This window comes from Rhinoderma darwinii, chromosome 2 (assembly GCF_050947455.1).
Source record: "Rhinoderma darwinii isolate aRhiDar2 chromosome 2, aRhiDar2.hap1, whole genome shotgun sequence".
Classification (NCBI taxonomy): Eukaryota; Metazoa; Chordata; class Amphibia; order Anura; family Rhinodermatidae; genus Rhinoderma; species Rhinoderma darwinii.
This window is the reverse complement of record NC_134688.1, coordinates 330,936,022-330,948,387: the sequence shown is the minus strand read 5'-3', so window position 1 is coordinate 330,948,387 and position 12,366 is coordinate 330,936,022. Positions and strand designations below refer to the sequence as shown.

Below are 12,366 nucleotides of genomic sequence, written 5' to 3'. Positions count from 1 at the left end.
GTCTCAAGAAAAGTTTCAACCCAGCTAAATGTTTCTGAATACATTGAGAATAAATAAGAACAAAAAATCTTGGAAAAAAAAGAATAACTTGAAGAGACTCAACACACTAATACCAAAACAGAAACACACAGCATGGTGAGTACACTTTACTTACCAGTTCTTTGATCCAAGCACTGTATCCAGGTGGACTGAAAGCTAGTTGAATTACACTAGCTGACAGTAGAATTGCCATAAAGATTGGGGAAATATACTTCCATGTATAAAAGTAGTAGCTGTATGGACGAAATCCAAGCATATCTGTGAGCTCCTGCATGAATCTGAAAATGCACAGAGAAATTGTGTGATCCAACAGAGTAAGTGTAAATGTTGAACAAACAAATAAAAATGAAGACCCACTAAAAGGGATTTCTCACGATTAGAAAAAGGGTCTGCCTTTTTCCAAAAACAGAGCCACTCTTGCCCATGGGCGGCGTCTGGTATTGCAGCTCAGCCTTATACAAGTGAATAGTTCTGGAAACAAGCAAACCCGACAAACCCTTTAACTAATATGCACATTTGATAATGTTCATATTTGTATTATAAGGAATGGAATAGGTACAGGAAAGTTAAATAAAAAATTGTAGTTAAATACAAATGACATAGATTGAACAAGATTGATTTAGGTGGTTTGTGCACTGTGGCCAGTGCTAGTCAAGAGACATTGGAAACATATTATATACATTCAAAAACAACTTCAAAGGAAAATCTGATGTTTTTGTCTACTCTCTAAATGAATTAGAACATGTGATCAAGATTTTGGGTCATATATTTTACTTTGATCTAATTTTCAAAAATACACTCCAGTGTGAGAAATCCATATAGTCAACTAGTTGTAGAACTGAAATAAGAATAAATTTTTGTACATGTCAAGAATTGGAAAAACATGGCTGCTTTCTTCAAAAAACAGCACCATACCTGTACACGTGTGTGGTATTGATGCTCGGCCCCATTCACTTTAATGGAGCTGCGTTGCAATACCAGACACAACCTATGGACAAGTGTGGTGCTGGTTTTAAAAGAAAGCAGCCATGTTTTTCTAATACTTGACAACTCCCTTGACACAGGTAAATGGAAACGGAGGTGGGCACTGTACAACAAATTGCTTAATTGGTCTTCAAGACAGTTCTTTTGTTATTTCGCTAATGGCATTTTATGTGTTTTCAGAATTTACGTAGTCCATTATGTATATATCTTAAAATATATTTAAGTCAATCTCAAATTATGTCTTAACTAAAATTCCCTTTCTTAAGTGTAAGGAGGAATTGAGCATTGCTTTGGAGCTTTCATATTTTATGTAGGGGCCAGAAACAGTATATACAGTGCAAAGAACAAACCATTTTTCCATTTGCCTTTTGTATATCAATGTCCTGCGAGAGGAGTACAGGTCAGAAAGAACCTACTTGAAGCGAGAAGGTTCAGTTTTGGGGTGTTTGACAGACAGGGAGTGGGAGGATTCTTACTTCTTTGTGCCATACACCCAAGCTACTGCAATGTTTTCCAGGATGACCACAATGGTGAGTGGTAGTGTGGCAGAGTAATCATCAAACATGGTGACGAAATAATTTCCAGAATGCTGAACAAAGATCAAGCCCAGCAGGAAGGCAAGGATGCAACAGCTGACTACAATTATTAGCAGAAAGAAAAATTATATAGTGAAATGATGTGCATGCGACATGAATGTAACAGTATCAACATGCAAGTTATACATGCAACCCACAGCGGATCGGGACAGTTCGGCTGTCAGCAGAACTTCCTCATTCAGGATCCGCATGGTTTTGCTGTAAAAGTTGAATCAATATAGTCTGACATTCGAAAACATGCTAAGCCAAAAGGTCTGCACTTCCCAAACTGATGCATATACATACTCCTCTATGCCAGTAGATGAACTGCAAGTCTGGATCGTATGACTGTAAATATCCATTATAATAATGTGCATCAAGGACCTTTGTACTGGCAGTCATAAATGGTAATGATTCTGTCCCTCCTAGTATATATATATATATTATGGTCTGGTTGGTGAACATGCTGATATGGCAGTCACACAGGCATTGTCTAAATAGGGAAACTTGGTACACATATCTGTTTGACATAAGGTACAGTAGGTGTTCATCACCTCCCATAAGTACTGGCTCATCTCTACTGGTTGTTTAGTGTTGTCATTGTTAAAACGAGTCTGCTTAGCTGTTATTCTACCACACAGGAAAGGAATAAAAAATCTAGAAAAGAATACATCAACAGAATAATATATTGTAAAAGTAATAAATAAGTGCTCAAGGGCAAAACATTACCATTTACAATTTTAGCAAAAAAGCAGATATGTCTATTTTACGAATAATTCCTATTAATATCAGAGTTATGCTCTGTTTGAAGTTTCTGTCGCAGTACCCGTCAGGTTTCACAAGAAGAATTGCGCTGCGTGCATCGATATTCATCCCGTCAAAACGGCAGACACCACAAACTTACACTACCTCAAACATTTCAGACCAATATTACAATAAAAAAATAAAATATTCCAAGCTCAATCTAATATCTACTACTGCAATTAAAATAATTAGTTAGTCAGACTTAGGCCTCATGCACACTTCCATCACCGTTTTCACGGCCGTTTCTCACGGATCCGTGTGTCCGTTATGGTATCCGTCTGGTTTTCGTGTGTACTGCGTGTCCATTCCATGTTTCTGTTTCAAACGGACGTTGTGCTTCCGTTTGGCTTCCGTGTTTCCGTTAAATAAAACGGAAGGTATTGAACTTGTCACATATCCCAGTCTGTGAACTTTGGCACGCCTGCCGTGGCTAGGGCAACGGATCCGTCAAAAACGGACGGCACACGGAAGCCTTCCGTGTGCCGTCTCTTTTTTTCACGGACCCATTGACTTCTATTGGCCCCACGGTCGCGGAATCACTGACAAATGTACGACATGCTCTACTTTTGACGGAACGGAACAACGGATTCGTGAAAATAACGGAAGTGTGCATGGGCCCATTGAAATTAATGGGTCAGGGTGCTATCAGTGAAAAAAACGAATAGCACCCTGAAGGAAAAAACTGAAGTGGGCATGAGGCCTAAGGCCTCGTTCACATTTGTGTTGGAGGCTCCTTTAAGAGCCTCTGTTGTAGATCCATCTGAAATTACAAGAAACAATCCCACAGACTCCCCGACGGAAACCTGACAGATGCCATCATAGTCGATGGGTTTCATTGTCCGCTGGTGGTGTCCATGGTGCAACAGAACTGGTGTCCGGTATTTTGTTGCTCTGCTCCCATGACGGAGCAGAGCAACGGAAATACTGAATGTGAATGTGAACATAGCCTAAGAAGTCTAATCATCTGAGGACCAATAACTGAAAGTTGCAACTTGACAATTTTTTCTGCTCTTGGTCAAATCAGCAGACACTATTAAAATGTGCCAACTGTAATTATATGGGCCAATATCCTAGGATGTAAACTTAAAGGGGAGGTCTGCTTATGAAATCCATTTTCAATTACCCTGTTAATAAAGGAGAGTAAAAAATGTGGACTATGAATGCAATCCTGCAATGTGTTCATCTGTTATAAGATAGAAGTAATACAAAGTTTAGGAGGCATATCACATGTGGATTGAGTGGACATTTATAGGTTGTTGCCACTCTCTTAATTACAGTACATTTCTTATTCTAAGTGTTATTACAAATTTTTATTATTGTACCCATTTCTTATCTGTGTTTACGGGTCACATTGCTATTTCCTGTTTATTCTCTTTGTGTATGAGATTATTCACGGAAACATGTTGGTATTTTCCAATTTTTTTTTCCTCTGGAAATATATCCCTCTGGAAATAAATAATACATTGTACACTGTAAACTGCATCCTGAGTCTGAGGTACCTCAAATGCACTGAGGTAAATTAAGAAGATGTTAAAGGCTACGTACACCCTTTGATTTTTTTTTGATTTTTTTTTAACTAAAAATGTGTATCTGTGCGATTGGTGCACCTTTCTAAATGCTTTTTATTAAAAATGATTTTTACTTTTTAAGATACAGCTGCTTTGTATCCTGTATACAGAGCAGCTGTGGCTAACGCTGAAACCTGTATTCGTCAGGTCAGTGGCACTGACGGGTTATCAATCACATCTAAGTTATAAACTTAGATGTGATCGATAACAGGTGGATTCTGGGTGTCAGAGACACAGAGGACCCGTGGTCACAAAACCCATTAATGCTGCTGACCTGACGGAGTCAGGTCTCAGCACTAGATACAGCTGCTCTGTATACAGGATACAAAGCAGCTGTATCACAAAAAGTTAAATTTATTTTTAATAAAAAGTATCAGAAAGTTTCACCAAACGCACTGATAATTACTTCTAGTTACACCATGGCCTGATCCTCACACAATACCTGTTCTAAAAGGGGTTTTCCCACCATACTGTATACATGCATGCCAACCAGGTGTCTCCATAGCTTAGCGCAGCTACGAGATTTAAAAAGGAATGCTCTAGGAATAGCATTGCAGACCCTTTGTTTTAACATCATTGTGGTCACGAGTGGATGGACCCCACCGATTGTAATTTGTTTTAAAAATACTCATATCATTAAATTAAAGGATAAAAACACAATTTTACAACCATAAATTTATTCTATTTCAACTTCTTTATACAACATTTTGCAGTAGGTCTTTTCCATGAACAGATATTGAAAATGAGCCTACACAATATCACTTACCTGTCAAAACTTCCTTTCGGACTTTAAAAGTATCAATAATTGGAGTAGTAATACCAGACATAGTGCCGATCATACTTCCCAGACCAAGATTAATCAACATAAAGAAAAACATGACGGACCAAAAAGGAGAAGCTGGAAAGTGAGTCATTGCCTCAGTGAATGCAATAAAAGCCAATCCAGTTCCTTGTACAGCCTGCAAATGCAAGAAATCGCAATTCATGTTACTCAGGGTGCGCATTCTTTACTTCATCGACAATGCACATTTCTTACTTAAAATATTCATTTACATATAAGAATGATAGTAGCTTTGTGTACGGTCCATGATTACGGACGGGCCGGCGAGTGTCATCCGCGGGCCGTCTGCAATTCCGCACCATGCACACAGAAGATGTGCATTCATTTCAACGAGCCAGGACCGCAATTGCGCTCCGAATGACATGTCCTATTTTTTTTTGTGGTCCGGGTTCTGGGCAATGCACAGGCCGTGGTAACTACGGTCGTGTGCAGTGGTCCATAGGAAGCCATGCACTCTACACTATCTTCAATTGCGATTCCGTTACTGCGGTCGTGTGCATAACGCCTAAATATATTTTGTTCACAATTCTATAAAGCTGACTACAGTGATGTGTCATATATACTCAATATAAATACCTTATTGAGTTCATCTTCTAGCAAACAGGCATCCAGGTGGAGATCTTGAAAACCATCTTCTTTCACCTTTTTAATGACTTCATACATATCTGCATAATCCGCTGTTGTCAAGTGAGAAAAGTTCACATGTTGTGGTATAAGGAAATGGCTCAGTACTCCAGAATTTAAGTAACCAAGGATTTTCTCTGCATTTCTAATGGGGAGACAAAATAAATAAAGGAGTTTTTGGTTCTATGTGACTTAAGCTTGCCCCTTGTATATAATGAAAAATTATGCAAATTTCTCATAGACTTTGTGTTTCAGTTTCTCACCATTTTCAAGTTCAGCTTTTAATCCTGACACTATATTCAATGGGTGAGTCTGGCCTACAAAAACAGACCAGAATAGGGAATGCTCAGAGTTTCTCGCAACGGACACACTTTCCATTGAAAACAACAGAAGTGTGAAGAGCCCCATTGACTTGTTTGGGTCAGTGTGCTGTCCGTTGTTCAAACAGACCGCACACTGATGAGAAATACATTTGTGTGAATAAGGCCTTAGATTATATCCGCCTGTCAGCTGAGAGCTGGACTAAGTCTATACAGGTTTTCAGCCTCTGAGTGCACGCTAGAATGTTTCCATTCACCAACAGCAAAGATCTTGAAAATAGTAAGGAATTATTACAGAATGTTAGAAAGTTGCTAAACTTTTGTTATTTTTCATGCCGTCCTGTTCAATTGTGAAAAACTAGTGGACTAAATCAGGAACTTTTCTCATAAAAAAACAACCAAAACAAAGCTACCAGTTGTGGAAAGTGTCACTTTCTTAACCAGCATGGAAGATTCCAAATATGTGGCACATGATGGCAGCCTGAGATAAGGAGCAGGCTACTGGTATACCTTTCCTTTCATTCCATTATCTCCTCAGTCAGATGGTACATAATGAATATTTCACTAGCTTGCTCCTTTTACATTCTTTAGTCAGAACTGCTGCAATGAATGCTGCACGGAAGAAGGAAAAGTCCTGTTGGTATTAAATCAACTAGGCCACATGTGTTTTTTTGTTTTCTTTTAATCATGAATAACAATACTGTTATTGGGGGGTGTTAAAGGGTTAGGAAAACATTAGCAGCCCCAAGTAGTGTTTGGGCAGAAAAATATGCATATCAATTGGGCATCACAAAGGCTCATTGGTTAGCAATGTTGTCTTGCATAAACTGTGGCTATGGGCAGTGGACCTTCCACAGTCCGCCCGCTCACTAAAGTTTAAAGCCTGCGCACTGTCGCGGATGCAGTGGCGTCGCTGGCACCGGAGGGGGGCCCCGGCGCTAGCGACAGCCGCATTCACTTGTATGTGCATCCTCAGGACGCAGATACAAATGAATACTATAGGCTGCAAGCCACGTTAGGCCTGCAGCCTATAAGGCGCTGGGAAGACTCCCTGCCCATGCTGGCGTGATGACGTCACATCATCACGCTGGTCTGCGGATGCGTCTGCCCGAGAGGCAGTGTAGCGCTCCATACGTTGCGAGAGCGGGGCAAGGTAAGTACAATCTTTTGTTTTTTGAGGGGGCTGTGTGGTAATATACAAGGGGGGATTGCTGCGTGGCGGTATATACAAGCGGAGAGGGGGCCGTATAGCACTATATACAAGGGGAGAGGGGGGCTGTGTAGCGCTATATACAGGGGGGATTGCTGTGTAGCACCATATACAAGGTGAGGGGGGATTGCTGTGTGGCAGTATATACAAGGAGAGGGGGATTGCTGTGTGACAGTATATACAAGGAGAGGGGGATTGCTGTGTGACAGTATATACAAGGAGAGGGGGGATTGCTGTGTGGCAGTATACACAAGAGGAGGGGGGATTGCTGTGTGGCAGTATATATGAGGGGAGGGGGGATTACTGTGTGGCAGTATGTACAAGGGGAGGGGGGTATTGCTGTGTGACAGTATATACAAGGGGAGAGGGGCTGTGTGTCAGTATATACAAAGGGAGGGGGGATTGCTGTGTGTCAGTATATACAAGGGGAGGGGGGATTGCAGTGTGTCAGTATATACAAGGTGAGGGGGGATTGCTGTATAGCACCATATACAAGGGGAGGGGGGATTGCTGAGTGTCAGTATATAGAAGGTGAAGGGGGGATTGCTGTGTGGCAGTATATACGAGGTGAAGGGGGGATTGCTGTCTGGCAGTATATACAAGGGGAGGGGGGATTACTGTGTGGCAGTATATACAAGGGGAGGGAAGGATTGCTGTGTGACAGTATATACACTAACATTCAAAACTGTCCTTATTTTTGAAAGAAAAGCACAGTTTTTTTCAATGATGATAACATTAAATTAATCAGAAATACACTCTATACATTGTTAATGTGCTAAATGACTATTCTAGCTGCAAACGTCTGGTTTTTAATGCAATATCTACATAGGTGTATAGAGGCCCATTTCCAGCAACCATCACTCCACTGTTCTAATGGTACATTGTGTTTGCTAACTGTGTTAGAAGGCTAATGTATGATTAGAAAACACTTGAAAACCCTTGTGTAATTATGTTAGCACCGCTGTAAACAGTTTTGCCGTTTAGAGGAGCTATAAAACCGACCTTCCTTTGAGCTAGTTGAGAATCTGGAGAATTACATTTGTGGGTTGGATTAAACTCTCAAAATGGCTAGAAAAAGAGAGCTTTCATGTGAAACTCGACAGTCTATTCTTCTTAGAAATGAAGGCTATCCCATGCGAGAAATTGCCAAGAAACTGAAGATTTCCTACAAAGGTGTGTACTACTCCCTTCAGAGGACAGCACACACAGGCTCTAACCAGAGTAGTAAGAGAAGTGGGAGGCCCCGCTGCACAACTGAGCAACAAGACAAGTACATTAGAGTCTCTAGTTTGAGAAATAGACGCCTCACAGGTCCTCAACTGGCAGCTTCATTAAATAGTACCCGCAAAACGCCAGTGTCAACGTCTACAGTGAAGAGGCGACTCCGGGATGCTGGCCTTCAGGGCAGAGTGGCAAAGAAAAAGCCATATCTGAAACTGGCTAATAAAAGGAAAAGATTCATATGGGCAAAAGCACACAGACATTGGACAGAGGAAGATTGGAAAAAAGTGTTATGGACAGACGAATCGAAGTTTGAGGTGTTGGATCACACTGAAGAACATTTGTGAGACGCAGAACAACTGAAAAGATGCTGGAAGAGTGCCTGACGCCATCTGTCAAGCATGGTGGAGGTAATGTGATGGTCTGGGGTTGCTTTGCTGCTGGTAAAGTGGGAGATTTGTACAAGGTAAAAGGGATTTTGAATAAGGAAGGCTATCACTCCATTAAATTCTAATGGTACATTGTGTTTGCTAACTGTGTTAGAAGGCTAATGTATGATTAGAAAACACTTGAAAACCCTTGTGTAATTATGTTAGCACCGCTGTAAACAGTTTTGCCGTTTAGAGGAGCTATAAAACCGACCTTCCTTTGAGCTAGTTGAGAATCTGGAGAATTACATTTGTGGGTTGGATTAAACTCTCAAAATGGCTGGAAAAAGAGAGCTTTCATGTGAAACTCGACAGTCTATTCTTCTTAGAAATGAAGGCTATCCCATGCGAGAAATTGCCAAGAAACTGAAGATTTCCTACAAAGGTGTGTACTACTCCCTTCAGAGGACAGCACACACAGGCTCTAACCAGAGTAGTAAGAGAAGTGGGAGGCCCCGCTGCACAACTGAGCAACAAGACAAGTACATTAGAGTCTCTAGTTTGAGAAATAGACGCCTCACAGGTCCTCAACTGGCAGCTTCATTAAATAGTACCCGCAAAACGCCAGTGTCAACGTCTACAGTGAAGAGGCGACTCCGGGATGCTGGCCTTCAGGGCAGAGTGGCAAAGAAAAAGCCATATCTGAAACTGGCTAATAAAAGGAAAAGATTCATATGGGCAAAAGCACACAGACATTGGACAGAGGAAGATTGGAAAAAAGTGTTATGGACAGACGAATCGAAGTTTGAGGTGTTGGATCACACTGAAGAACATTTGTGAGACGCAGAACAACTGAAAAGATGCTGGAAGAGTGCCTGACGCCATCTGTCAAGCATGGTGGAGGTAATGTGATGGTCTGGGGTTGCTTTGCTGCTGGTAAAGTGGGAGATTTGTACAAGGTAAAAGGGATTTTGAATAAGGAAGGCTATCACTCCATTTTGCAACGCCATGCCATACCCTGTGGACAGCGCTTGATTGGAGCCAATTTCATCCTACAACAGGACAATGACCCAAAGCACACCTCCAAATTATGCAAGAACTATTTAGGGAAGAAGCAGGCAGTTGGTATTCTATCTGTAATGGAGTGGCCAGCGCAGTCACCAGATCTCAACCCCATAGAGCTGTTGTGGGAGCAGCTTGACCGTATGGTACGCAAGAGGTGCCCATCAAGCCAATCCAACTTGTGGGAGGGGCTTCTGGAAGCATGGGGTGAAATTTCTCCCGATTACCTCAGCAAATTAACAGCTAGAATGCCAAAGGTCTGCAATGCTGTAATTGCTGCAAATGGAGCATTCTTTGACGAAAGCAAAGTTTAAAGGAGAAAATTATTATTTCAAATAAAAATTATTATTTCTAACCTTGTCAATGTCTTGACTATATTTTCTAGTCATTTTGCAACTCATTTGATAAATATAAGTGTGAGTTTTCATGGAAAACACAAAATTGTCTGGGTGACCCCAAACTTTTGAACGGTAGTGTATAAGGGGAGGGGGGATTGCTGTGTGGCATTATATACAAGGGGAGGAGATTGCTGTATAGCAGTATATACAAGGGGAGGGGGATTGCTGTCTGGCAGTATATACAAGGGTAGGGGGGATTGCTGTGTGGCAGTATATACAAGGCTGTATGGCATTATCTACAGGGGGGCCGCGTGGCGCTATCTACAGGGGGGCTGCATGGCACTATCAACAGGGGGCTATGTGTGGCGCTATCTACAGGGGGTTATGTGTGGCACTATCTACAGGGGGCCTGTGTGGCACTATCTACAGGGGGACTGTGTGGTGCTATCTACAGGGGGGCTGTGTGGTGCTATCTACAGGGGGCTGTGTGGCACTATCTACAAGGGGCTGTGTGGCACTATCTACAGTGGGCTGTGTGTGTCACTATCTACAGGGGGTCTGTGTGGCACTCTCTACAGGGAGCAGTGTGTGGTAATATCTACAGGGGGCTGTGTGTGGAACCATCTACGAGGGGGCCTGTGTGGCACAGTCTACAGGGGGTCTGTGTGGCACTATTTACAGGGGGTCTGTGTGGCGCTATCTACAGGGTTTGTGTTGCGTTATTTCATTGATGCCTATAATTGGTGTTTATAACTGTCGGCGCTGACAGAGGGAGACTGTATGGGGACACACCCCTTTGACAAGAGGAATGGTAACACCCTGTTCTCAGTTTAATCATAAATTTCTATGAGGAATAACTGAGGAATGGAAAAACGCAGAGTTCTAAGAAAATGTGTTTCAGAATTGTTATTTCATAGGAAATACAATTAATTACTAAAACAGACATGTCAGTGGAGGTGACAAGTCCTCTTTAACTGTTTCAGATCTTCAAACAAAATGTAAAAAGATAAGTAAACACAAAAAATACAGTTTGAAAATGAAAATTAAATTTATTGAAGGAAAAATATATCCAGAATCAACCGGACATTATTAATTGAAATTGGGTTTAATTAAATTAGACAAACACAGACTTCACTACAGCAAGCCCTGTTGAATTGAAATATAACTCAAAGGCCTTCTTTAGGCTGGATTCGCATACACAGCCTTTTGCTGCGTTTATCGTTGCATTTTTAATGTTGTTTTTTGCTGCGTTTTTCAGTGCATTCAGATGTTACATAAAAGAGTATAGTATCAAATGCACTACATTCAACTGTGTTTTGATTTGTGTCATTTTTTATGCAATTTTGTGGTCAGTGGCGTTTTTTCCAAAATGTAGCATGCTCTGGGTATGGCATTTTTCAGGCGTTTTTCCAATGGGCTTCTCTATAGAACTTCAAAAATGCCACAAAAAAGAGACTAACAAAATGACACCATATGAAAAATGCCACCAAAAACGCATGTTACATTTAATAATGCTAGCGTATTTAGAAGCGTTTATTGATGCAGTGTAAATTGCCAGAAAAATTCTGTGTTAAGGGAGCCTTACACAGGTTTTTCCTCTATTGTCTTAAACTGCAAGAAAAAGTACATGTAAAAAAAGGCAGCATTATTTAAATGTGATGTAAGTTTTTACATGCGTTTTTGGTGGCATTTTTATTTAGCGTAATTTTGTATATGCATTTTCATGGTGCTTATGAAATCCTATAAAGGAGCCTATGGGAAATATACAAGAAAGAGCTCCATACCTAGAGCATGCTGCATTTTGAAAAAAAATGTTACAAACCAAAATACTGAGTATGTATGCTTTCTCATATTTTACCATAGACTTTAAAGTAATATCTGGGAAATATAACATGCAAAAAAAAAAAAAAAAGCTGGGAAAAATGCCACCAAAAATGCTAACAAAAACCCCCTGTGTGTAAATCCAGCCTTAGGCCGGGTTGCCACGTAGCGTAAATGCTGCGGAATATCCGCAACGGAATACTGTGTGGAAATTCTTCAGAATTTACGGTAGCAACAAAGTGGATGAGATTTAGAAAATCTGATGCCCACACTGCGGAAAAAAACTGCAGCGTAAATGTTAATAAATTGACCTGCGGTGCGGAATTTAAATCCGCAGCATGTCAATTTATGCTGCGTTTTAGTTGCTTTTCCGTTGCAGGTTTTCCCCATTGAATTCAATAGGAATGAAAATCCTGCAACAGAAAGCCAAGTGTTTACAACGACTTAGGTAAGTATGAGCATTTTTTACCTCTGTTTTATGCAGCAGAAAATCAGTACGAAAACGTACCACAATGTGGTGCGATTTTTCAGATGAAATGTACTGCGGGTTCCAGGTTTGACATTTTTACGCAGCGTATCGTACTCGTGGGA

At 40.9% G+C, this 12,366-nt stretch overlaps 1 protein-coding gene across 4 annotated transcripts in view; it reads right to left on the bottom strand.

The window, feature by feature from the left end:
• The window catches only part of SLC6A17 (solute carrier family 6 member 17), an 84,307-nt gene that overhangs the window by 15,574 nt on the left and 56,367 nt on the right, over positions 1–12,366 (bottom strand). For all 4 annotated transcript variants that reach the window (XM_075853669.1, XM_075853666.1, XM_075853665.1 and 1 more), the window contains exons 8-11: positions 5,388–5,580; positions 4,737–4,929; positions 1,500–1,659; positions 155–317 (exon numbers count right to left, since the gene is read on the bottom strand). In XM_075853669.1, coding sequence (XP_075709784.1) covers positions 155–317; positions 1,500–1,659; positions 4,737–4,929; positions 5,388–5,580 — 709 coding nt within the window. The remainder of the gene's footprint in view (positions 1–154; positions 318–1,499; positions 1,660–4,736; positions 4,930–5,387; positions 5,581–12,366) is intronic.